The sequence below is a fragment of the Salvelinus fontinalis genome, chromosome 13, assembly GCF_029448725.1.
Source record: "Salvelinus fontinalis isolate EN_2023a chromosome 13, ASM2944872v1, whole genome shotgun sequence".
Lineage (NCBI taxonomy): Eukaryota > Metazoa > Chordata > Actinopteri > Salmoniformes > Salmonidae > Salvelinus > Salvelinus fontinalis.
Window position 1 is genome coordinate 36,122,206 of NC_074677.1, and position 27,625 is coordinate 36,149,830.

At 42.6% G+C, this 27,625-nt stretch overlaps 2 protein-coding genes across 5 annotated transcripts; one reads left to right on the plus strand and one right to left on the minus strand.

Annotated features, from left to right (window-relative positions):
* Nucleotides 1-613: 613 nt before the first annotated feature.
* LOC129868559 (ras-related protein Rab-6A-like) lies at nucleotides 614-24,919 on the minus strand. Of its 4 annotated transcripts, none has more exons than XM_055942656.1 (8): nucleotides 24,794-24,919; nucleotides 8,968-9,026; nucleotides 8,587-8,640; nucleotides 7,397-7,502; nucleotides 5,565-5,676; nucleotides 4,150-4,243; nucleotides 2,639-2,705; nucleotides 614-2,428 (listed from the first exon to the last, which is right to left on the minus strand). In XM_055942656.1, the coding sequence occupies exons 2-8, from the start codon at nucleotides 8,995-8,997 to the stop codon at nucleotides 2,364-2,366; spliced, it is 528 nt and encodes a 175-aa protein (XP_055798631.1). In that variant the 5' UTR covers nucleotides 8,998-9,026; nucleotides 24,794-24,919; the 3' UTR covers nucleotides 614-2,363. The 4 variants fall into 4 exon arrangements, with proteins under 4 accessions (XP_055798631.1, XP_055798630.1, XP_055798629.1 ...); XM_055942655.1 differs by lacking the exons at nucleotides 4,150-4,243; nucleotides 24,794-24,919 and adding exons at nucleotides 3,597-3,690; nucleotides 23,450-23,932; XM_055942654.1 differs by lacking the exons at nucleotides 7,397-7,502; nucleotides 24,794-24,919 and adding exons at nucleotides 7,660-7,765; nucleotides 23,450-23,931.
* Nucleotides 24,920-24,945: 26 nt separating this feature from the next.
* On the plus strand, nucleotides 24,946-26,968 carry mrpl48 (mitochondrial ribosomal protein L48). Its single transcript, XM_055942652.1, has 8 exons — nucleotides 24,946-25,091; nucleotides 25,235-25,287; nucleotides 25,431-25,462; nucleotides 25,629-25,717; nucleotides 25,826-25,995; nucleotides 26,188-26,290; nucleotides 26,400-26,489; nucleotides 26,624-26,968. The coding sequence occupies exons 1-8, from the start codon at nucleotides 25,071-25,073 to the stop codon at nucleotides 26,696-26,698; spliced, it is 633 nt and encodes a 210-aa protein (XP_055798627.1). The 5' UTR covers nucleotides 24,946-25,070; the 3' UTR covers nucleotides 26,699-26,968.
* Nucleotides 26,969-27,625: the final 657 nt, after the last annotated feature.

Below are 27,625 nucleotides of genomic sequence, written 5' to 3' on the forward strand. Positions count from 1 at the left end.
TGCTCATGGTCCCTGGGCCAGTCGTTGGAGAGGCTGCCACCCAGTGGCCGTACCAGCTCTCAGCAGGTCAGTAAAGGGATGGGCTCCAGTCAGAGGCATAGTTGATTTATGCATCAGATCAGTACCAACTGTTACCGGTTCCACTTAGGTGACCCAAAACAAACCCACTGAAAAAATGTCCAGTAATGCACTGTGGCAGCTGGGAGGCTGTAATCACTAACTGATATGTTCGCTGACAATTGGTCTTGTAGCTTACTGGTAAGCTGTTTCAGAGAGGTTGTCAGAAAGTAGATGAAGTGCTGCTGGTGAGTGCAGACAGGCATGATTACAGAGTACACATTCTTTGACCTTTCCCATGACCTTCCCCTTGAAACAGGATGGAGCCTGCCCTGACATCAGGCCAATGCGTTGTCCTTCACCTTGTCTTCAGTTTCAGTACAATACCAGAAAACATAAAGTCTGAGGACGATAGCAGGTTTTGGCCATGTGTCATATACAGCCAAAACGTTGCCCACTATGACCCAATTATGTTTTGGGGAAATTACTTAGACTTGAAATATTTTCAACACTGACATGAAGTTGACAGGAAATAAGACTAGTCACGCTTTTCAGCTTACCTTATCTAGCTTTTATCTATTTATTCAACCATGAAAAAGGACATTTCAGTTAAACGCAGACTTTTCTTGGGGATGATGATAAGACACTGATGAATTCTAGCAGTGCAAATGATGAGCTTGTGGCAGCACAGACAGCCTCCAACCTTTAAAACCATTCCAAAGATAAAAGGTTACGGACCAAGACGCTCCTGGTCTTTCCTCCAGAAACATAATGCAATGGTTTTTTCTTCTTCAGTTTGATCAAATCAGTATTTTGGGGTGGAGTGGAGGGGTAGTGACATCACCAGAAGAGCTGGAGGACATGTTTGATAAAAATCAAAAAAAAAAAAAATCAGATGGTTGACAAAATACTCTCTCATTTAGGGATAATCCCAACAATGATCGTATTAACAGTAATACACAAATAAACATGATCCAGTAGAAATAAATATCACAAGTCCTTGTGGATTGAATGAACATGTAAGATAATTCTCATTAACAAAAGATCCAAAAAAATAACTAAAGTGTCGATATAACATTAAACCAAACAAAGCTAGGAAATCCCAAGACCATGGAAGCCCTCTACAATTAACTTAAAAAGGCATGTCTGCATATCTAACGAAGTTGGGTTTGCGTTGAATATGATACTTCTCAATATACAAAAATCATTTCGCAAACACTACCGTTCTCCAAAGCAATATTGTTTCATCTATGATAATAATTTTACTTTTAGAAAAAAGTATAGATCTAACCAAGAGATATAATAGAAAATGGCAGCCAAGGTGAAGATACCTTTTAATTTGTGAGGACAACGTGACATTAAGGACGGTCGTGTTGTGGTAGTGAAACTGCCCTTGTGTTTTATTGTTACTTTGCGTCACGTTGTGGTGGGAATTGTGTCATCATGCTGTGTGTGTGTGAGTTCTTGTGGTTCCCCTACATTGTGTTGTCATACCATGCTTCTGTGGAGTGACACTGTGTAGCTGCTATGTGGTGTGACCGGCATAACAAAGGTAAGGTTGGTGTGCTCAACGTTCACCGAGTGAGTGATATTCTTGGGGGCTGCTAAGCCCACTTACGGCAGAAAAATTCCACTCGGTATCCATTACTCTGAAGTCTCAGTTTCTCACATGCTGCAATCATTTTTGACTACTGTGCAACCAACCATTTCCACAGAGTATACCCATGCAAGTGACGCAGGAAGTAGGCTTGTCGTTTTTGCACTTTTCTAGGCTTTTTAAATAGTCTTCAATCGTCAAAAATGTCATAAAAGGCATCTGGCAGAAGTAGTTCCATCCACAAAGCGTAATATATAACTGGGTTTCAATTAATTTGATGATATCTGTTGGCCCATGTAAAAGACCAGGGACATGAACACGGAAGTAGGACGTAAGAACTTGCATGGCGTATTACAGAAAAACAGGATGCAGTGCTTGAAAAATTTAACATTAAATGATTTCCTTTTTCATTGCCAAAGTAGAGTTAAAGTTCAACGGAAATAAAACAGCATTCACATCCACATTTTGCTTGTTAAGCTTAAGGTAATCTCAGTGAGACAGTGGGTTTCCACGACGACAAGGATGACAGACAGGTAGTGTTCTCTTTCAGGCTGTGGTGAAGGAGTCAGGAATCAAGGGGTTCAGAGGGAGAGCAGTGAAGCAGAGAGGATAAGTACAGTATAGAGGCCCATAAGCCAGGGTGAGAAAGAACAAGAACAAAGCGCAGGAGAGAGAAACAGTGATGGAGAGTGATAAACGGAGGCTGGAGTTAGCAGGAGCAGCCTCCTTCGCTGACGGGCTGTTCTGGGGTCTTCTCCAGCTTTATGTCAATCACTGGGGAAGGAGGGGTTAAGGACCAACTCGGAGGTCAGACAGGAACACATGAAGTCCTTTCAAACACTTCCCATCTTCTCAATAGGTTTACAAGCTAGCCAATAGGTGTCTAAATGTTTGAGTATAATCTGTAAGCATTTATATCTACTATTGCCACTGAAAAACATTTGTAGTCATACACACAAGTGTGTCTGCGTAGAGTAAGGATACTGTCTTCTCTGCTCTTGTCCTGTGTGCTCTCCATGCCAGGGAGGGCAGCAGCCACGCGTCGGAACAGCTGCAGGAAAGAGAGAACAGACGTCATCTGTCAGTCAGACCAGTCCAGCCATCCTACCCTGACATCCACAGAAGCGCCAGGGCAGCTCTTTGGGATTCCGGTCTTCTTAAAACATCGTCATTGGAAGCATTAAAACAGGCAAACTGTAAGGTTCACCTGTCCAGAGGCTGACGCCATAAGAAATGAGACCCCATAGAATCTGTACACCTTGAATTTGAGTGCGTTTGATAGGTCAATCATCTGATTCTAATCAGCAAATCAGAGCTCATTCTTTTAACTTACAGTTGGTTTGAACAGGGGAAACGGCTCGCTTTATTCATGTTTACTTGCCTGAGGGTTTGAATAAAGGCCTCTTTCATAAATTATCTGTGCCTTCCACACAAACCTACTGTAGAGCTCACAAAGCTCAATGCTCACGATACAATCCAGACTGATTGAAGCTTTGTTCATTCATTGGTTTAAGGTCAGACAGCGGTAATCATATACAGTTCCTCCTAAAAGGAGGTCAAATACCATCCAATAAATGACCCTGCTGGATAGATCATGCAGATAATGCATTAAATAGAATAATTTGATAGTGGTCAGAGAAACCACCTCAAATAAAACCTGGGGTGTGGATCACAAGTCTAAACTCTGTCCCACCCACCAGACCAACTCTGAGCCCACACCTCTACAGGGCAGTGGATGTCTGTCCCAGGGTGCAAAGAACCCTCTGGTCTTTGGTTATTATGACTGACATGAGATTGGTGGGAAAGAGTTCTGAGACAAATCCAATGACCCCATTTAGTGTAAATTCAAGCCAGCGTTCAACACACAGTGATATGCACACACACGTGTGAGAGAAGCTGTCAGAAGAAAGCGTGAGCACGTCACACACATGCTGTGCTCTACCTGTTTGACATTGTAGCCAGTCTTTGCACTTGTTTCAATAAAAAGAACATTCAGCTCTTTGGCTCTCTGTTCCCCTTCCTCTGTGGTTATCTGTCTGTGATGACACACGACAATGGACAAACACGCACCACACGTACACAAACACATGAACGAGAAAGAGATGAACATCATGAAGTGAAGGATGAACATGCCGTGTCTCCTCCTGCTCCTCCTCCTGCAACCTCTGCTCTGTCGAGTGCCCACACAGCTCCTACTTCATCTCAACACCTCAGAGTACCACCTCAGCTCCTGGTTCAATACACCATATAGGATTCAAATGAAAAGCACTTGAATCTAAAATGGTCAATCAATGGGTATTATAGAATGGTGTGCCTCAGAAATTCTAAATGACCTTACATATAAGGATTGGGCTAAACTAAACCTACCCATGCAGCATTACTGTAGCATTTGACCCTTAACCCCTGAACTTTGAACATGTGTGACCTTTCGAGGATGAGCCGAGGCAGCAGCAGTAGAAGCATGGAGGGAGAGCACGACTCAGTCACAAACTCACCTGCTTGACGTTGTAACCTGCTTTAGCACTAGTCTCAATAAACATTACATTTAGCTCTTTGGCCTTCCTCTCACCCTCTTCAATAGCAACTTGCCTGTGGTAGGTAGATAAGAGGGTTAAACATGAACAGCATACAGTCAGCTCATTTAGAATCTAAAACCAATAATACAAAACAGCAGGACAGCAGTCAATACAGTAAACATGGGAATAGAAATTCAAAGCAGTTGTTTTAAGGCAAAAGCATTGGGGGTTATAGTGGCAAACCATGTGTTAAAATAAAAAGGAGCGGTTTGGCTATCACAATTGTTTGAACACACAAATAGATAAGACTTGCTATGATCGGTTGAATCAATGAATAATTCTCATACATCTAGGTCATGCTAAACTGGAAAGAGTCTCTGTGTGGTCTATTCAACTCCAGACAGATCCGTCTCTAGATGGCCTGTATCAAGGGAAGAGGTTTGAGCCCTTGTTGTGGCCAACAAGTCCCTGGTCAGCTGTACCTAGAGGACAGTGTTTCCCACTCAACACAGCAAATCAAATCAAATCAAATTTTATTAGTCACATACACATGGTTAGCAGATGTTAATGCGAGTGTAGCGAAATGCTTGTGGGGCCTAAAGGTCTGTCTTAAAAATAAAAAACGCTCTACAGTTAGTCAGTGGATACAGTAGTATGCTCTAATGTAGAGAGCCCTCCAGGACCTGGGGCCTCATCTAGAAAATGTTGCATATGTACAAAATATGCCCTAAAATACACATGCGCCAGATCTCACGCAAAAGATGGCATTTATAAAAACTGAACGTGAGAATGTGCTTATCCTCCTGCAAACTTTATACCATGAGTACACAGTTTCTACTGGTTGAAGTAATGCATTGCAAGAAGGAGCAGGAATATATGATATATAATATATGACACATTCATAACAAAACAGGTGGCTGAATATACTGTAATAAGAAGAGCCTAAATCCATTTATTTTAGCTTTGCATTCTAAAATAATTACAGGTCCACAACTTGCAATTGCTTTCGTCTTTCAGAAACAGTCAGACTATAGCAAATGTCACGACAAAATAAAACATTCTATCAACATCTCCAAAGACACTTGAACAAGTTGGCCATTGCTATTTCCTTTAGAGGCCATCTTGGCCTAATTCCAATACTTCCACAGTGTACAGCAAATAAGGGCGTTATCGTCACCATAGAAAGTGAATGAAGTGCGTTTTTTGTCTGATTTATAATGGGAAACATGCGCATGCATGTACAGCACGCGTCTAGTTTAGAAATCTCTACATTTGTGCGCAAAGATGTTTAGTGTAAAATTGACTCAACTGTTATGAGGCCCCTGGTCTGAAGAGCTCTACAGGCTTACTGACACTACACTGACTTTAGCCTTCAGTTATTATGTCACTCACACCTTTTGTCTGCAAGGTCCGTCTTGTTTCCCACCAGCATGATGATGACATCACTTCCTCTCTCCGTTCTGACATCATCAATCCATTTTGTGGTTTGCTGGAAAGAGTTGACATCTGATACAGGAGGGAGAGAGGGAGGAGAGAATAAATGTTAATCTCCATTCAGGTTGTGACAAGTACGGACTTGTGGTGATGAGCAGAACGACAGACAGTAACAAATATACAGAGAATGTGACAAGCTCATTACACAAATTAAATCCAGCTCCAATTTCCTATCCAGATGTAAGAGCCAAATAGGTTAAATTGTACATCTTTGTTTCAAATTCATAATGAATCTGTTGTGTGTTTGCTATTAATCCCGTCAAGTGTGTGTAGCCCCCTCTACAGGCTGATGGAGAATACAGTAAAAAGCTACAGACTCCAAGGCCTACTGGTAGAGACTGCAATAGCAGCTCGGTGTTTTGACAATACCAGACAATCCTTACTGTGTCATTTGTTTTTTTTAGTTTGAATTATTAGAATTTGTGTTGTTAGTTCTCTTTATATTTTGTAACCAGAAGAAAATTTTATTATTTTTCAACTTGAAATCAAACTCTGGACATTGGATTTGCATGAGTCAAGACTAACATTTCACAACTCAATTGTGGCGAAAGGATTAGGATGATAATTGTTTTGGGACAATTAAATTGGATAATTTAGCCACTACACCCTCCATCCATCTAGGCTACTATGTTATTTATCCATATCCTTGTATTCTGCCTGTGTTTATCCCATAGACCAGGGGTACTCAACTCATTCCCTACGGCGGTCCGGAGCCTGCTGGTTTTCTGTTCTACCTGATCATTAATTGCACCCACCTGGTGTCCCAGGGCTAAATCAGTCCCTGATTACAGGGGAACAATTAAAACGAGCAGTGGAGCTGGCTTCAAAGTCCAGAGTTGAGTTTGAGGGCCATAGACTGTATATATATGTATTTAACTGTCTATCCTCTATCCAGCTGGAAGTGGTGTCTGTTTTTCTATAGTGACAGTCAGACTTCCTCCCCGGAGAACCAGTTAAATAGATGACTATTGATTTTCCTCTAGCCCTGCTGCAGCTCCATGTCTGCTTTTATCTCCCCCTAATGGCCAATCATCTAACAGACACATTGTAGGAGAGAGACGTTAAAATTGAGTGAAAACTGTTATTTCATGTCGGGCAAAATAGGCCACTGAAGCAACATCAACGCTGCCGATACCAATTATTTCTAACAAAACGAATAAGACACTTCATTGTTTTGTATAAGGGGGACAAACATAAGTCATGGTTGCCATGGCCAAAAAAAGAAGAGTCCAGAAAAATAAAGATAGGGAAGGATTGAAAAGAAATGTGATTGCCCTGTTGGAAAAAAACAAGAAATCACCAAGGAAACCACTAAACTATTGACAAATTTAACTGCTTTTTACTATAAACAGATTTCACCAACTCATTTTTACTACTGGAAGCTATTTTGTCTGTAGCCTAATATTTTAATTGGGTTGTATGTATGCTACCGAATGCTTTGTCATTCTGGTATCAATGAACAAACTAATACTTGTCGATTTAATACTGAAACATTCACAGACTACAATCACACAAAAAGCAGACCAAATAAAGAAGAAGTGGACACATACAAAAAAAGAGGGGGAGGAAAACATCACAAACATGAAGGGGACAAAAGGCATCAGGTACAGGGAAAAAAGAGAATGGAAAAAACAGAAAAGGGACTTGAGCCAGCAGCAAAAAATGAGGTCATCTTTTTTTGTTTTGATTGGTATCCTTCCATCACTTTTCCATCAGAAGGGACCGCACTCACTTGTGATGTCATAGACTACCACGGCCACGGTGGAGTCTCGTATGTAGCTAGGGATCAGACTCCGGAAGCGCTCCTGGCCGGCTGTGTCCCAAAGCTGCAGCCTCACCTGAGCAGCACGTTAGCACCAGCACACAGGGAGAGAAGGAGAAGGAGAGAGGGGCAAGAGGAAGAGGTGGTGGTAAGAGAGGGGAGAACTGGATGAGGGTTGAGGGCGGGGCGGGGCACGCACGTCGAGTGGGCGGGGCGCGGAGGGGAGTACCTACTTGTGATGTCGTATACTACGACAGCGGCGGCGGAGTCTCGGATATAACTGGGGATGAGGCTACGGAAACGCTCCTGCCCAGCCGTATCCCACAGCTGCAACCTGATCTGTGGCGGATGGGAGGAAAAATAAAATAAAATGGAAAAGGAAAGGATGAAAAGTAGATGAGCAAAGGAAAACATGAGATAAAAGAAACCAAAAATAAAGAAATAAAACAAATCAACTTCTGACGGAGAGAAAAGGAGAGAGTAAGAGAGAACGAGAGAGAGAGAAAGAGGGCTGCATGCATGGAGTGTGTGACCATAGGAGGAGTGGTGAGGGCCAAGGGAATCATGGGTACTAGGCCTCATTTCTGAAAGGTTCTTCTCTCATTCACGCTAGATATTGAATTTCAGCACGAGAATGAACCGAATATGAACAGATGGGAAAAAGGGAAGAAAATAATGACAGAGTTTGTCTGGAGGAGAGAAAGCTAGCAGGAAGAAAGAGGCAGGATCCAATCCCAGCCCAGGACAGGGCGGCTCTCCGGCTTCTTTAAGGCGCTAGTGTGTGTGCGTGTGTGTGTGTGTGTGTGTGTGAACCTGGGCCAGGACAAAACACAGTTAGAGCAGGCAGTCAGGTCACAGGATACCCAGCATCCCTAAAGTCCCAGAAACCACTATTGGCAAAAATGCAGTAAAGACTCAGACCTGTGTGATTGAGTGGGGGTGCGTACATACTAGTGAATGGGTAAATCTTTACATTTCAAAAAGAGACATTTTCTAAATCACTATAACATTACTCAGCAAAGGTAACACCAGAGTCATGACTAACACACTCACTTAAATATTCTCTCATTCAGCATAACATCCCAATCAGCACATTACCACTCAATGGAATTTGACAATTTCAACAGAGATTGAGTTAAAAAGGAGAAAGTAAAACTTACTGTTCGGTCTTCGAGATACATGGTTTTTGACAGGAAATCTATTCCTATTGTGGCCTGGAAATGAGAAAGAATGAAAAGAATGAGAACATTTCTGACAATGATGGTAGATTGATAAGGCTTCAGTACTGTAGTTAGACTAAACTGAAATGAAGGAACAAACAGATTGTCTAGTCGAGACCAGCACTAACAGACCTAATTCAATTGGCTAATCATAAAGACAGACTAGCTGAATCAAGTGTGTTAGTGTTGGTCTGGAGCAAAAGTCTGCCCACCCTGTTGTAGGACCAGGACTAGGGTTAGGCATTGAGATCAACAGCGTAGTAAACCTAGCCCTGACTACCATAATCCAGACTCAATGGTGTCTGTGTGGTCTAGCCTCACCTGGTAGGTGTTGTCGAAGCTGTCGTACATGAACCTGGTAATCAATGAGGTCTTCCCCACTGAAAAACACAAGACACGTGTTAGGACCAACATGGCTACATAAGGACACAGAAGTCCGGATCGCTGTAATTTTCAGTAATTTTCAATTTTTAGAACTGTCGGTTTCTCAACTTACTGTTGAGTTAGAATACACAAGGTACAATTTTGAAAATTGGTTGTGCATCTGCAGTTTTCCTCTTGATAGAAGTCACTTAATGACTAAAATAACATGTGCACGGTATTTGGGATAGTGGCTCATCTCTCACTTCAGGTCTTATTCGGGATAAGCCGTTTACATGCACCTTTGATATCCCGCCTCATGAGTATCCCTGACCATGAATTAACAGAATATTCCTCCTTTAAGTTTATTGGTTACAGGAATAGTAACTGAAATAAACACTGATGGTAGGCCTATAACTACTCACATGTAGAGTAATACAATATAAACTTACAGAATTATGCATTTCTTGCAGTGAAATTATACAACGAATATTAGCAGAGAACAAACAGGAGTGGAGAAAAATTATTTCTTTCAGCATCTCTTGAGAAAACACATTACACACTCGCGTGATCTTTGACACTTATGCAAGCAGACTGTATTTTAACCACAAAATATGCACCCAGGACTAACTGAAGTCTTAACAGAAATAGGTTGTCATTTTCTCAACTTTTCATTTCCTTAAAACCAGTCAAACTGATGGCATTTGGACATTTTGCACAGGACCAATCTTTCCAATGTTATTGCGTTTTTTTCAGGGCCCTAAATGAAACAGACAACTTTACCGGTGTTAACAATTTTAATAATGCATTCATTCTGTTTTACATAAATATTCTGCTGATCACTACTGTATTTAGTCTTCTGGGCAACAAGTTATGACAGAAGAGAAACTACATGCATCAAACTATAGTTGACAAACAAATGTCAGAAATTATAATATGGCCTACCAAATGTCAGAAATTATAAGCAGAAACTTGTGTAAATTAGGGTGAAAGCAGCAAGTAGTAAATTACAGTAGTCTAAATTATGGAATTATTACAGTGGAGCGAAATGGGCAGTTAGCCTACTTTATGAAGTGATTTGTTTGACAAGCAGATGAAAACATCACAACACCCATGAAATGCTTCACTGAGCCTGCGCAGACCGCAACAGTAAAGGGGATACGATGTTAACATGCCACAGTATCCCGTCTTAGATCAGCCTATCCCAGGCATCTTATCCAGGTTTCTCATAACCGGGATACAAGCTTCTTCAGGGTTATTGTAAACGGGATATGATGTTTATGTGCATCAACTCAAAAACAGAGTACTTAAGTATCCCGAATAATAACAGGATATTGGTGTGCATGTAAATGTGGTCACTGACAGTCACTCAATTAGTCTAGCCAGCCATAGTAACTTTTAGTATTCATGGCCGAATAACCGACCAGGCACATGAAGGGGCCCTGACCTCCAGTGGGCCTCATTTATTTTGTTAATCACTTTTCTCAGATATCATATTAACATGGCATATGTTAAAGGGAAAATGTGGAGAATTTCAGGAAATTAAATGCACCACTGCACCAAAAAAAAAGCTCTGTAAAGCAAACATATTTGTTTACCTTTTGTTTATAAAAATACTTTTTCTGCTAACAGATCCCTCAAGGTATGAAATGATAGTGCTGAGTTAATGCGAGTTAACGTGTAGCAGCTAATTGTTTCGCTAATAGGCTATGGGTCTGAATTAAGCGACAACAGCAAAGATAAGGGCTGGGGCCATTTTTACTTGCTTCTGCTGTTCTCTGAATAGCATTTGAGAGTTTTTAAAATTGTATAGAAATGCAGTAAATGACCCACCCAGGACAAAACTAAAACTCAGTCCCTGGCTATGGCCCTGATTAGTCTTGAAGAGTAAGTAACACCAGTAGTGCAGGCAGAACAGACACAGTACTACACACCTCACGAGATCAGCGTTTAGTGAGTCATTTCACATAGCTAACATAAGACATGTTCTAGCCTGATTTGGTCCTGCAATTCTCCAAACTCAGCAACTCCTCAGACAACTTGCTGAGGTACACCATCTGTTTTCTGGCCAAAGCCCACAGCTCACCACTACCTTATGACTTGACTCCACCAACCAAGAGGCCTGGAGTAAGAGTCCATGAGGAGCCGTCTGCCGAGTCTACACTTTAAAAAGGGAGAGATCAGTAAAAAATGCCATACAAAATCCTGAAGGGTTTTTGAATTGACTTAAGAAAAAGAACTCCAAGGAATGCTGGGAGATTCTCAGTGCCGACCCAGACAACGTCCTGGCATTTAAAACATACTTGATTTTCAAAATGTTGCATACTATTAAACATTCTATTTTTGCTTACTGAGAATGCATTGTGTGGGAATGCATTGTTTCCCGCCAGTTGTTGATTTTGGTAGCGCATCCCCATATCTAACTGATCAGCTGTTGTCAAAGCCGAAATGAGTATGACATCCGGGCTTTTAAAAGTATAAAAAAATATTTTTGCATACTCAAAAACAGCCAAGTACAGTGTGTACAAAAAAATAATAATTAGGAACACCTGTCCTTTCCATGACAGTTTTCACCTGGTCAGTCTATTGATGTCAATTAACCTGGATCTCTGCCACCAATACTCCCTCTCACTGTTTCTCCCTCGCCCTGCACTGGCATGTGACAACACCTCAAGGGAAATTAGGGCGGGATTAAAACGGAGAAAAAAAATTCAAAAGTAATTTTGTTTCATTGCTCCAGTCTACCACATGCACAAGTATTAATTTCCAATACAACCTTCCCCTCCCTGTACGTCTCACCCAACCCCTCTATCATACTACCACTGTTGCTCATGGCTGGTCAGGCCTCAACGTATGGATCCTGAGCAGAGCTCTCCATAACACAGCAGTGTTCAGAAAGACAGTGCACACAGGTCTCTAAGCAATCTGTACCATCGATCAATAGAGGTATCTACACACACACACACGAATGTGTGCCAGATTTGGGGTCAGAGGGAGCGATCTAGAGGCATTATGCCATCTTCTCTCACTCCATTCTCTTCATCTCAATGTAATTGGCATGACATTGTCTTACATTACTTCTCTTTGTGACGAGCCAAATACCAAACTCTTTTCAATAATCCATTCCTCAGTCAATATGCCTAATCTCGTTCTGCCTGATTATCTTCCTGATAGCAAACAGCCAAACAAAATGGGCATCAATGGAAGTTAAATACAGACAGACTTGAAGAGGTGACCTCTTAAAATATGACAATGAGTGGTCCCATGGCTGCTTTTTTCTGTGGGCAGAGCAATGAAACTGAAAACTACTCCTTGAATGCAAGAGAATGGAGCGGCTCTCACGCCATTGAGTGTACATAGACGAAAAGCAGGACATGTGACACCAATCCCCAGCATTGGTTAAGTATGCAAAATGACCTCCAGCAGGCCACAAATGTGCATGTGTCAGCATATGGTCTCACAAGAGGTCTGAGGATCTCATCTCGGTACCTAATGGCAGTCAGACTACCTCTGGCGAGCACATGGAGGGCTGTGCGGCCCCACACCATGACTGACCCATCGCCAAACCAGTCATGCTGGAGGATGTTGCAGGCAGCAGAACGTTCTCCACGGCGTCTCCAGACTCTGTCACGTCTGTCACATGTGCTCAGTGTGAACCTGCTTTCATCTGTGAAGAGCACAGGGCGCCAGTGGTGAATTTGCCAATCTTGGTGTTCTCTGGCAAATGCCAAACGTCCTGCACGGTGTTGGGCTGTAAGCACAACCCCCACCTGTGGACGTCGTGCCCTCATACCACCCTCATGGAGTCTGTTTCTGACCGTTTGAGCAGACACATGCACATTTGTGGCCTGCTGGAGGTCATTTTGCAGGGCTCTGGCAGTGCACCTCCTTGCACTAAGGCGGAGGTACCGGTCCTGCTGCTGGGTTGTTGCCCTCCTACGGCCTCCTCCACGTCTCCTGATGTACTGCCCTGTCTCCTGGTAGCGCCTGCATGCTCTGGACACTACGCTGACAGACACAGCAAACCTTTTTGCCACAGTTCGCATTGATGTGCCATCCTGGATGAACTGCACTACCTGAGCCACTTGTGTGGGTTGTAGACTCCGTCTCATGCTACCACTAGAGTGAGAGCACCGCCAGCATTCAAAAGTGACCAAAACATCAGCCAGGAAGCATAGGAACTGAGAAGTGGTCTATGGTCACCACCTGCAGAATCACTCCTGTTTTGGGGGGTGTCTTGCTAATTGCCTATAATTTCCACCTTTTGTCTATTCCATTTGCACAACTGCATGTGAAATTTATTGTCAATCAGTGTTGCTTCCTAAGTGGACAGTTTGATTTCACAGAAGTGTGATTGACTTGGAGTTACATTGTGTTGTTTAAGTGTACCCTTTATTTTTTTTAGCAGTGTATATGTAGGTGTGTATAAACATTATGGGCAGTATATGAATAGTAAAGGTGTGTACAGCAGTAGTTCTATAGAATAGGCCTTGACTAGAATACAGTAGATACACAGAGTAGAAAACATTAAGAACACCTGCTCTTTTCATGACCGACTGAGGTGAAAGCTATGATCCCTTATTGGTGTCACCTGTTAAATTCACTTCAAATCAGGGTAGAAGGATTTTTAAGCCTTGAGACATGATTGTATGTGTGCCATTCAGAGGGTGAATGGGCAAGACAATTTAAGTGCCTTTGATCGGGGTATGGTAGTATGTGCCAGGCGCACCAGTTTCTGTCAAGAACTGCTGAGTTTCACACTCAACAGTTTCCTGTTTGTATCAAGAATGGTCCACCACCCAAAGGACATCCAGCCAACTTGACAACTGCGGGAAGTATTAGAGTCCACGTTGGCCAGCATCCCTGTGGAACGCTATCAACATCTTGTAGAGTCCATGCCCGACGAATTGAGGCTGTTCTGAGGGCAAAAGCCACTCAATAATGGGAAGGTGTTCTTAATGTTTGGTACATAGTGTACAATGCACGTATAGGCATTCAGCTAAGGCGGTTGACTAAAGTTCAGGGCAGGGAACTGGCCAGAGGCCGGCTAGCAGTGACTAACAGTCTGATGGCCTGGAGTTGCTGTACCAGGCGATGATACAGCTCAACGGGATTCTCTCAATGGTGTATTTGTAGAAGTCCATGAAGGTTTTAGGGACCAAGACGAATTTCTTCAGCCTCCTTGTGCCTTCCTCACCATCTGTGGTACTCCCTAAAATTAGAAGGTAGGACTTGACCCATTCCATGCCCCACATTTACCATTCCTGAGAGAAAAAGCATAACCTAGTTTGAGTTCAGGACTGCCCCCTTCCCCATTTTTCTGGGCGGAGGGGTCAGTGCTGCTTGGGAGGAGGGTATGCACTACGCAGGGCAGATCAGCTGGTATTGAGAGAGAGCCCACCCAAAGACTGAGAGGACTAGACAGCTGACAGAAGCAGGAAACCATGTCTACTTTGAGTCAATATGAATACGATCTACATGTCATTGTCTGCAGCAGTATCTTCTAACAAGTGACGACATCCACTGTACGCATGCGTGTGCCCTGACTGCCCTGAGGACATGTTCTACTCAAGCTCAAAGTGTGGTCAGACAAAGCGTGCTTTGGCCAATGTGTATTGTAGTCACGCAAGTCAGTAATGTACATATTTATGTCAATTGAAATTTTGGCCTGATATCTCCACTTCAGGTCTCTTCAATGAGAATAGACTAAGGCGTTATGCAGTTGGGAAAGTTAAAAAGAATGTTCAATTTAGAGGCCTGTCACTTCCTAAGAAAAATAGTATTTGGTCTTTCCTTTAATAAATAGAGGCATGCTTGCATGTCTGCTAGCAAGAGAGCTGTTTGTTTTTAGCATTCTTTTTACTTACCAGGTAAGTTGTCTAAGAGGTGAGAACACTATCAACAACCTAGGAAAGAGTTTCCAGGGAGATGAGTAGTTCAACAAGCCAATTGGATGCTGGGGATGATTAGGTGGCCAGGGTAATACAATGGCCAGGTTGGAAATTGAGAACCAGTCAATAATCTCATAATTATAGGGAAGGTTAGGCCTAACTTGGGAGGATCTGGTTTTAGGACCAGGCCATCCTTTCAAACATGCAAGAAGTAATTACACTGATGAGATCTAATGGCGAAAACACCTGAGAAGTAGTCACTTAAATCTAGACCCATTTTCATACGAGTCTGTGGACACAGTAGTACATGTCAGTCAAAAACATATGAGTGTGAAGAAGTCTGTCGTTTGTGTTATTCCCAGCAGTGAGGGACTTATACTGACTAGACCTAATGTGTGCACACTCTGATCCAGTGTTCACCTCTCACACCAGTGCAGAAATCCCTGCTTACATAAATAGCTGCGAGGGGTCAGAGGTCAAGCTTCATTCCTCTGGGGCAGAATGCAAAATAAATCACAGCAGTATATTATCCACATTACTCCTCCCTTCCCCCAGTCTCAACAGAAACACATCACACGTTTGTCAGCAGCACAAACAAACACATAAACCTCATTGAAATGTAGCATGGGTTCTGGTTAGAGGGGGATGTTTGTTGCTGACAGTGGTATATAGGATATACTATTTTATAGCCTTGACTACATTGAAAGGAACTGATTGACTTCCAGCCCACCTACATACCATCCCACACCCTCAGCAGTGCTGAGATCAGGCCGGTCACCCAGGCATCATTCCAGTCCTTGGCTGTTTCTCAATGCAGTAATGTTATATGATATATCCATCATACCACTGTATTTGCATCCTAAACCCCACTCTTTCCAGTTCAATTGGATATTTCTCTTTGTGTCTCAACGAAGAACTGTGATTGAAACAGTGATTCCATCCAATAACTAGAGGTCAGAGAAATCAACTAAAGTTGGACAGAGAAGGAAAAACCACAGGCCTCAAATCAGGGTGGTTCTGTCTGCAATCTATGTTGTAGAACAGCTGGGTTACAGGTATCGCTGATACATCCAGCACAATATCTCAACTGGTTGTCAGAATCAGAGAGACAGATGGTTTTATAAGAACTTCTTGTTTTTTTAAGAGAAACAGAATTGCAGGAACATAAATCTGTTCAATATGAAGTCCCCACAAGAGGAGAAAGTGCTGGCTGGCACGCATGAGTTTATAAATCAACCTTATAACGTTAGTAAAAAGACATGAATAAAGATTGGCAAAGCTTCCACGCATTGATACTGATGCTATGGTTTGACGTACAATGCAACATATTTCTTGACACAGAGGCTATCTTGGGCCAGAGTAACATTAGCACCGAAAACTTGACAACTGCTCTGAACTACACCAAAGACAAATCTGAAATCTCTGACTGTTCAATCAACACCGACCCTAGTTGATCGTGAATCAGATTCATCAAACCATAGTAAGCCATAGTTATACCAACCTACCATTACGGGTAATATTCCCAGTATACATCTTTTTCTTTGCATATCTTTTTTATATTTTTTCCTAAACGTTAACTTCAAAATACTCTCCTGCAACCCGCCTCACCCAATGTGGCATGGATCTGCTTTTTTTCTAAAGTATTTTTATTTACTTCTGAACCGGAATCCCCCAACAGAAGCTAGCCAGCTAACTAGCTACTAGTCAGCTAACCACTGCCAGCAGTCATCAGCTAAACTATTGCTCGGAAAACTAGCCAGTTTGCACAACGTGATTCAAACCAGAGCATACCGGACCTATTTTCTCTCCTCATCCCCGGATTCCTATCGCAAGCTCTGAACCTTTTCACCTGGATCATCGCAGCGAGCTAGCTGCAATCCGAGTGGCTACTCCTGGCTAACATCTAGCCCATGCTAGGCCCTCTCCCGGGTAGCTGAAGAGGCCCATCAGCCGCTCCGGGGCTACAATACCTATTTTCCCCGGATTCCTTTTACTGTCGGTAGGGAGCTCCTTCACGACTGGACTACCGACGTAATCTGCCCGAGGGGGTTATTCAACTGGCTCCTACCTCGCGACGTCCCCTGAATGCCCATCTGCTACACTTCTTTGATACACGGAACCCTACTAATCCATCACGACTGGTCTACCGCGTAACCGCACGAGGAGGCTATAACAGACTTCCTCCGTCACGACATCCCTAAAAGACCCTTCTGCTAACTTGCTAGCCCCGGCCTGCTAGCTGTCTGAATCGCCGTATGTCGAGCCAGCCTAACTACTCACTGGACCCCTATGATCACTCGGCTACGCATGCCCCTCCCTAATGTCATATTGCCTTGTCCATTGCTGTTCTGGTTAGTGATTGTGTTATTGCACTGTAGAGCCTCTAGCCCTGTTCAATATGCCTTAGCCAACCCTTTAGTTCCATCTGCCACACATGCGGTGACATCAGCTTGTTTAAATGTTTCTAGAGACAATATCTCTCTCATCAGAACTCAATGCCTAGGTTTACCTCCAATGTATTCACATCCTACAATACCTTTGTCTGTAAATTATGCCTTGAATCTATTCTATCGCGCCCAGAAACCTGCTCCTTTTACTCTCTGTTCCGAACGTACTAGATGACCAGTTCTTATAGCCTTTAGCCGTACCCTTATCCTACGCCTCCTCTGGTGATGTAGAGGTTAATCCAGGCCCTGCAGTGCCTAGCTCCACTCTTACTTCCCAGGTGCTCTCATTTGTTGACTTCTGTAACCGTAAAACGCCTTGTTTTCATGCATGTTAACATTACAAGCCTCCTTCCTAAGTTTGTTTTATTCACTGCTTTAGCACACTCTGCCAACCCGGATGTCTTAGCCGTGTCTGAACCCTGGCTTAGAAAGGCAACCAAAACCCCTGAAATTTCCATCCCTAACTATAACATTTACATTTACATTTAAGTCATTTAGCAGACGCTCTTATCCAGAGCGACTTACAAATTGGTGCATTCACCTTATGACATCCAGTTGACCAGCCACTTTACAATAGTGCATCTAGATCTTTTAAGGGGGGGGGGGGGGGGGGGGGGGGGGGGGGGGGGGCAGAAGGATTGCTTTATCCTAGGTATTCCTTGAAGAGGTGGGGTTTCAGGTGCCTCCGGAAACATTTTCCTACAAGATAGAACTGCAATCGACTGCAGAGATAGCCTGCAGAGTTCTGTCTTACTATCCAGGTCTGTACTAGAGGTCGACCGATTAATTAGGGCCGATTTCAAGTTTTCATAACAATCGGTAATCGGCATTTTTGGACACCGATCATGGCCGATTACATTGCACTCCACGAGGAGACTGCATGGCAGGCTGACTACCTGTTATGCGAGTGCAGCAAGGAGCTAAGGTAAGGTGCTAGTTAGCATTAAACGTATCTTATAAAAAACAATCAATCTTAACATAATCACTAGTTAACTACACATGGTTGATGATATTACTAGTTTATCTAGCTTGTCCTGCGTTGCATATAATCGATGCGCTGCCTGTTCATTTATCATTGAATCATAGCCTACTTCGCCAAACGGGTGATTTAACAAGTGCATTCGCAAAAAAAGCACTGTCTTTGCACTAATGTGTACCTAACCATAAACATCAACGCCTTTCTTAAAATCAATATACAAGTATATATTTTTAAACCTGCATATTTACTTAATATTGCCTGCTAACATTAATTTCTTTTAACTAGGGAAATTGTGTCACTTCTCCTGAGTTCTACGCAACAGAGTCAGGGTATATGCAGCAGTTTGGGCCGCCTGGCTCGAAGCGAAATGTGAAGACTATTTCATTCCTAACAAAGACAGCCAACTTCGCCGAACGAAGGATGATTTAACAAAAGCGCACTTGCGAAAAAAGCATAATCGTTGCACGAATGTACCTAACCATAATAATCAATGCCCTTCTTAAAATCAATACACAGAAGTATATTTTTTTTAACCCTGCATATTTGGTAAAAAAAAAAAAAAACATGTTAGCAGCCAATATTAAACTAGGGAAATTGTGTCACTTCTCTTGCGTTCATTGCACGCAGACTCAGGGTATAAGCAACAGTTTGGGCCGCCTGGCTTGCTGCGAACTAATTTACCAGAATTTTACGTAATTATGACATAACATTGAAGGTTGTGCAATGTAACAGCAATATTTAGACTTATCGATGCCACCCGTGAGATAAAATACGTAACGGTTCCGTATTTCACTGAAAGAATAAACGTTTTATTTTTGAAATTATAGTTTCCGGATTTGACCATATTAATGACCTAAGGCTCGTATTTCTGTGTGTTATTATGTTATAATTAAGTTTATGATTTGATATTTGATAGAGCAGTCTGACTGAGCGGTGGTAGGCAGCAGCAGGCTCGTAAGCATTCATTCAAACAACACTTTTGTGCGTTTGCCAGCAGCTCTTCGCAATGCGTCAAGCATTTCGCTGTTTATGACTTCAAGCCTATCAACTCCTGAGATTAGGCTGGTGTAAACGATGTGAAATGGCTAGCTAGTTAGCGGGGTGCACGCTAATAGCGTTTCAAACGTCACTCGCTCTGAGCCTTGAAGTAGTTGTTCCCCTTGCTCTGCAAAGGCCGCGGCTTTTGTGGAGCGATGGGTAACGATGCTTCGAGGGTGGCTGTTGTGGATGTGTTCCTGGTTCGAGCCCAGTTGGGGCGAGGAGAGGGACGGAAGCTATACTGTTACACTGGCAATACTAAAGTGCCTATAAGAACATGCAATAGTCAAAGTTATATGAAATACAAATGGTATAGAGAAATAATCCTATAATTCCTATAATAACTACAACCTAAAACTTCTTACCTGGGAATATTGAAGACTCATGTTAAAAGGAACCACCAGCTTTCATATGTTCTCATGTTCTGAGCAAGGAACTTAAACGTTAGCATTCTTACATGGCACATATTGCACTTTTACTTTCTTCTCCAACACTTTGTTTTTGCATTATTTAAACTAATTTGAACATGTTTCATAATTTTTTTGAGGCTAAATTGATTTGATTGATGTATTATATTAAGTTAAAATAAGTGTTCATTCAGTATTGTTGTAATTGTCATTATTACAAATAAATATTTTATTTATTTATTATTTATTTTTAAAAATCGGGCCGATTAATCGGTATCGGCGTTGAAAAATCACACTGTCGACCTCTAGTCTGTACCCAAACAACTCGAGCTTCCAATTTTAAAAATCCACCTTTCCAGAAACAAGTCTCTCACCATTGCCGCTTGCTATAGACCACTCTGCCCCCAGCTGTGCCCTGGACACCATATGTGAATTGATTGCCCCCCATCTATCTTCAGAGCTCATGCTGCTAGGTGACCTAAACTGGGACATGCTTAACACCCCAGCAATCTAAGCTTGATGCCCTCAATCTTACACAAATGATCAATGAACCTACCAGGGACAACCCCAAATCGGTAAACACGGGCACCCTCATAGATATCATCCTAACCAACTTGCCCTCCAAATACAGCTCTGCTGTTTTCAACCAAGATCCCAGCCTCATTTCCTGCGTCCGTAATGGGTCTGCGGTCAAACGACCACCCCTCATTACTGTCAAACGCTCCCTAAAACACTTCAGCGAGCAGGCCTTTCTAATCGTTCTGGCCCGGGTATCCTGGAAGGATATTGACCTCATCCCGTCAGTAGAGGATGCCTGGTTATGCTTTAAAAGTGCCTTCCTCACCATCTTAAATAAGCATGCCCCATTCAAAAAAATGTAGAACCAGGAACAGATATAGCCCTTGGTTCACTCCAGACCTGACTGCCCTTGACCAACACAAAAACATCCTGTGGCATACTGCATTAGCATCAAATAGCCCCCGTGATATGCAACTTTCAGGGAAGTTAGGAAAGAACAGGCAGTTAGGAAAGCTAAAACTAGCTTTTCAAACAGAAATTTGCATCCTGTAGCACAAACTCCTAAAAGTTCTGGGACACTGTAAAGTCCATGGAGAATAAGAGCACCTCCTCCCAGCTGCCCACTGCATTGTGGCTACGAAACCCTGTCACCACTGATAAATCCACTATAATTGATCATTTCAATAAGCATTTCTCTACGACTCGCCATGCTTTCCACCTGGCTACCTCAACCCCAGTCAACTACCCTGCACCCCCCACAGCAACTCACCCAAGCCTCCCCCATTTCTCCTTCACCCAAATCCAGATAACTGATGTTCTGAAAGAGCTGCAAAATCTGGACCCCCACAAATCAGCCGGGCTAGACAATCTGGACCCTCTCTTTCTAAAATTATCTCCCGAAATTGTTGCAACCCCTATTACTAGCCTGTTCAACCTCTTTCGTATCGTCTGAGATTCCCAAAGATTGGAAAGCTGCGGCAATCATCCCCCTCTTCAAAGGGGGAGACACTCTAGACCCAAACTGCTACAGACCTATATCTATCCTACCCTACCTTTCTAAGGTCTTCGAAATCCAAGTTAACAAACAGATTACCGACTAGTTCGAATCCCACCGTACCGTCTCTGCTATGTAATCTGGATTCAGAGCTGGTCATGGGTGCACCTCAGCCACGCTCAAAGTCCTAAACGATATCATAACCGCCATCGATAAGAGACATTACTGTGCAGCCGTATTCATCGACCTGGCCAAGGCTTTCGACTCTGTCAATCACCACATTCTTATCGGCAGACTCAACGGCCTTGGTTTCTCAAATGACTGCCTCGCCTGCTTCACCAACTACTTCTCTGATAGAGTTCAGTGTGTCTCAGATCGGAGGGCCTGTTGTCCAGACCTCTGGAAGTCTATGGGGGTGCCACAGGGTTCAATTCTCGGGCCGACTATCTTCTCTGTATACATCAATTATGTTGCTTTTGCTGCTGGTGATTCTCTGATCCACCTCTACACAGACGAAACCATTCTGTCTACTTCTTGCCCTTCTTTGGACACTGTGTTAACTAACCTCCAGACGAGCTTCAATACCATACAACTCTCCTTCCGTGGCCTCCAACTGCTTTAAATACAAGTAAAACTAAATGCATGCTATTCAACCGATCGCTGCCCGCACCTGCCTGCCCGTCCGTCCAGCATCACTACTCTGGCCGGTTTTGACTTAGAATATGTAGACAACTACAAATACCTAGGTGTCTGGCTAGACTGTAAACTCTCCTTCCAGACTCACATTAAGCATCTCCAATCCAAAATTAAATCTGGAATCGGCTTCCTATTTCACTCATGCTGCCAAACATACCTTCGTGAAACTGACCATCCTACCGATCCTCGACGATGTTATCTACAAATAAGCCTCCAACACTCTACTCAACAAATTGGATGCAGTCTATCACAGTGCCATCCGTTTTGTCACCAAAGCCCCATATACTACCCACCACTGCAACCTGTACGCTCTCGTTGGCTGGCCCTCGCTTCATATTCGGCGCCAAACCCACTGGCTCCAGGTCATCTACAAGTATTTGCTAGGTAAAGCCCCACCTTATCTCAGCTCACTGATCACCATAGCAGCACCCACCCGTAGCGCGCGCTCCAGCAGGTATATCGCACTGGTCACCCCCAAAGCAAATTCCTCCTTTGGCTGCCTTTCCTTCCAGTTCACTGCTGCCAATGACTGGAATGAACTGCAAAAATCACTGAAGCTGGAGACTCATATCTCCCTCAGTAGCTTTAAGCACCAGCTGTCAGAGCAGCTCACAGATCACTGCAACTAGCCCATCTGTAAATAGCCCATTCAACTACCTCATCCCCATACTGTATTTATTTATCTTGCTCATTTGCACCCGAGTATCTCTACTTGCACATTCATCTTCTGCACATCTATCACCCCAGTGTTTAATTGGTATATTGTAAACTTCGCCACCATGGCCTATTTATCGCCTTACTTCCCATATCTTACCTCATTTGCCCACACTGTACATAGACTTTTTCTACTGTACTATTGACTGTATGTTTGTTTATTACATGTGTAACTCTGTGTTGTTGTATGTGTGGAACTGCTTTGCTTTATCTTGGTCAGGTCGCAGTTTAAAATGAGAACTTGTTCTCAACTAGCCTACCTGGTTAAAAAAATGTGAAATAAAAACATATACAGTAGTATGTAGCAGCTGGCTAACTAGTTAACGTTAATGATTTTAGTTAACGTCGTTACAACCCGACTACTGACCTGACTGGTTGGGTGAACTAGAAACAACGCGTCTCCCAACAGCTTGCTAGCTTGCTAACTAGCTAGGCTAGTAAGTTTATAGGTCTATAAAAATGATATGATAGTTAGCCAGGTAAAGCTGCTAACCATGAACTAACGTTTGCCAGCTAACGGTAGCTAGCAACAAAGTAGCTAACGTTAAACACTTGATATCACTGATCGTAGCTATTTAGATCATTTAAATCGCCATGGTCTCAATATCATGGCAATCGGTGGATATCGATAAAATTAAGGGACTCGCCCATGATGATTGATGGCATTAGCTAGCTAGCCAGTTAATAGCTAAATTAGCAAACTGATGACCACATAACACGCGTTAGTCGTTAACCCACACATTTCAGTGTTCACTTACCGCTCTGTTCGCCAAGAAAGACCAATTTAAATTTCCTTAGAGGGTTTCCGAAGTCTCCTGCCGCGGACATGACTGTAATATTGTTAGGCAGGCAAAGGCAAGTTGTACACTGTGGCCCACAGTGTGTGGATTTAAAAAAAAAAAACACACTACCCCTTACTTTAGTGAGCTAGCTAAATCCCTACTAGCTAGCCAGCCCAGTTGATAAGTTGAGGGGGGTTGTGCCGTAAGAACTAACTAGCTAACATTAGCAGCAATGCGTCTAAACTGCAATTTCTTGGCTTGACTGGCAGTCGGTGAGTTTATAGCTAAATAACTAACGTTAGCTAGTAGATACTGGCTTCTTGAACACTCCGCTGACTTGTTTGTGACTCGCTGACTAACTACCTCAGCACTCCCACTCCATCGCTGCTAGCTAGTTGTTTCAGAGGATGTTTGTCACGACCTAATATGTTCGACGACTGGCACAAGGCTCCACCAATCCAAAGCGATTGTGGCATTCCGATGCAGTGGTGTAAATTACGGGTGTGTTCGCAAATTCACTCTGGAGTGCCAGAGTGCGCTCTTGGCTTTCGTAAATTCAATGTCAGATTGTGCTTTCATAAATTCAGAGCGTTTCGCTCTCGGGGCCATCAAACGCTCTGTCCGAGGAGTAGGGTTAATTCGAGTGTTTTGACCAACCAACGACAATAAAGCACCCAAACTATTGGCTAAAGTTGGCTAGCTTGCTAGCTACTTCCAGACACAAATGAGAGAACACCTCACACTGACCATTTTACTCGCCCTACTAGCAGAGCTAGTTAGGCTGTTGTCATGTGTTTTATAGCGTTGTTGACTGTAACTGTGCTGCTGCCAACAATGTAATTGCGTTTACAGACACCGGTCATATTCAACGGGTGTTATGCGTTCGTAAATTCCTCAGTTATTCTGCGCTCAGACGACAGTGCTCTGAAATTGGAGTAGATAGCCAGAGTGAATTTACAAACGCACCCATTTCGTGACCCGGCCACATAAACTTTCCAATATATATCCGTCAATAATATAGTAGCTATTTCATAATGGGGATCAGTGTCTAAATGTTTTGCTTTTGTTCTCACGTCCTGAGGTGAACGATTGGTGGAATTTGCATATTTCATGAAATTCAATGTAAATTGTTATGGGAACGTAGTTTTTTGCATGGTAATGCAATGTAACTACAGATCCGAGCATAATATGTCAGATGAAAGGGGAGTTGATGCAGGTTGCTTGACGAGGACGCCACGTTTCCAGTGCCAGCATCGGACTTTGAACGCAATGCCGTCTTTCTTTAAAATACAATGACATTGTGCTGCGAGCAATACTTACATATTATACACTTGTTTGGCTGTATCCAATACCCTCATACTCGGCTAGGTTTCTCTTTGATGCATATATTAAATACAATTTAAAGCAAACACATTTGAAAGCGGAAATAAGATATAGTCCTTGTGCCATACCACATTTTAGTCAGATGGACCAACCGGAAGCATTTTTTTCAGAACCTCTTGTGTACATGTGCAACAACTAGCTTCTGCAAAATTGTGAATATAATATAATTTTGAGATTTGTTGTGAAGTGCTTACTTCATCTTAAATTTGAAGCAATGAATACTGTCATTCGCAAGGTATTGTGTCTTCTACTCATACATGGCGTTTGTCACATTTTTTTGTTGATGTAGCTAGCTGGCTAGCAAGAAGGAAGGTCAAACATGTCAGCATATCAAAACACTTGTATATGATAGATTGTTTGTCTTCTATCCCATTACAGGCTTCCTTCGCACTTCGTTCACGTGTGTTGGACCAAGCAGGATTGTTATTCCGGTAAATTAGTTAAAAGCATATAGGCAGGCAATTGCTGGTTGTTACAGGACACAATAATGACCACATCAGTTTCATTCGATGGGGTGTGGGGTGTTAGCTAGCGACATTTCAAAGTGTCTAATGTTTCTGATGTTTATTTTAAGGGCATCAGTATCAGTGCAACATCTGATTCAGGGTAAGTCCTCCCACCAATAACAATAGTTAGTTACTGTTGTGTATCAATTTAGACTTTCTAGTTAAGTCTTAGGAAGTGACTATATCCTGAAAGTTATATTGCCACTTATATAATTACCTACGTGTATGTAAGCTATTCTGTTTGGCTGGATAACTGTTTTCGACAGGGAGTCTGGCTTTGTCCAATGAGCGACAATACAGGACCATGCCTACTCATGGGATTGGCAAATATAAGCACCTGTTACCCAAAGAAGCGGTAAGACTGTCCTTAGTAGATCACTTAATTATACTTTCTAATACTGAAGCCACCAGCTTACACTGTTAGCATATCTACTTGCTTATAGAACATTTATTGTGCCTTCAGCCAAAGAAAAAGAAAGACAGACAGCAGATGAAGCAGATCAAAACTGCGACAGATGCAGAGTATGGGACTCTGAACGTGAAAGTGTCTGGGTATGACATGATCCTAGTGGAGCACTACTCCCAGTACATCCACAATCTCTGCAACCGCCTAGGTGTCAAAGTGGCTGAGAGGTGAGAGGTAGACTTTAAGACACCGTGTTACTGGCCAAATATGCATGTCTCTGTCGCAAAGTTCATAATGCTTCAATAGGAGGCACACATTTGGCCCTCTTGCGTAGCATGGGATTACATCATCCAATATCTCTGAATCATTGGTTAACTAACTAACCTTAAAGGGATGAACTAACACTATTCTCCTCTCAGCTATGCATTGCCCACTAAGAGCACGGAAGTCATGGTCATGCCAGAGCAAGGGACCAAAATGTATGTAGATGCCATCCTCAAGACACATGAGCGAATTGTTCAGGTAATGGAGCGTTTTAAGTGATAATAATTTGTTCTCTGAACTTTTGGCAGTTGCACTGACAAACAGCTTTTCACTCTAGAGAGAGCATTGATAAGTGTTTTGTTTACAGCTCAGCCAACTAAACGCCACATTATGCCCCACCTTTATGGAGGTCCTGTTAAAGAATCAGCCAGAGGGGATTCAACTCTCTGTAAAGCCGGTGAGCATATGACATCTATGTTCTTGACCTCTGCACAAGGACAAGGATCATATCATATCTACAGTATGTACACTTTTTTTGTCATTTGTTAGTAATTGTTCAGTGACATAACACTTGCTTGTCTGTTTCCCCAGCACACAGAGGCAGATTACCAAGCCCGTTTCAAGGCGCGTCCAGAGCTAGAGGGACTGATGGCACAGATGACCTAGTGAGAGGAAAAACACTGTCCACCCCACCCTTTTACCTCAACTGTCATCATACTTTTTCTGACCTCTACTTTGTCACATTTGAAGCAGTGGATGCCTATGTGTCTTTTTTTCCTCACAATAGTGTTGTTTTTTGTAATCATGATGTGTACATATTGTGAATGAATTGTGGGTGAATGTAGGACATTGTACAAAAGCTGAAGAGCATACGCACATCCAGGTGCTTTTTGCAGGTGCTGGAGTTGTAGGTTAATAAAAACACTGCTGCTCATGCTCCCAGGTGATTTTATTATAACAACGTTAGGCATCCATATCCCAGGTGGGGCTGGAAGGTTCTATACACTACCAGTCAAAAGTTGACACACCTACTCATTCCAGGGTTTTTCTTTTATTTTTACTACATTGTAGAATAAAAGTGAAGACATCAAAACTATGAAATAACACATGGAATCAAGTAGTAACCAAAAAAGTGTTAAACAAATCAAAATATATTTGAGATTCTTCAAAGTAGCCACCCTTTATCTTGACAGCTTTGCACATTCTTGCCATTCTCTCAACCACCTTCACCTGGAATGCTTTTCCAACAGTCTTGAAGGAGTTCCCACATATGTTGAGCACTCGTTGGCTGCTTTTCCTTTACTTTGCGGTCCAACTCATCCCAAATCATATATATTTTTTAAATGTCTTTAACTTTATTTATTTCTAATCCTACCACCCCTCCCCTAATTTGAGTAAACTAGTGAACAACAAAGCTTAGGCCTCTACTTCCAGCTTATACATACGATATACATTTCATGGACACAGTCTATTTGACAATAGTTCCATTTTGTTTGTTTTTACTACTGTTCTTTTCCCTACCCTCAACCTCTCCCATCTATTTCTGATGTCCAACCGGGTTTGATTTCTATTGGCCATATCTTTCAAACTGCT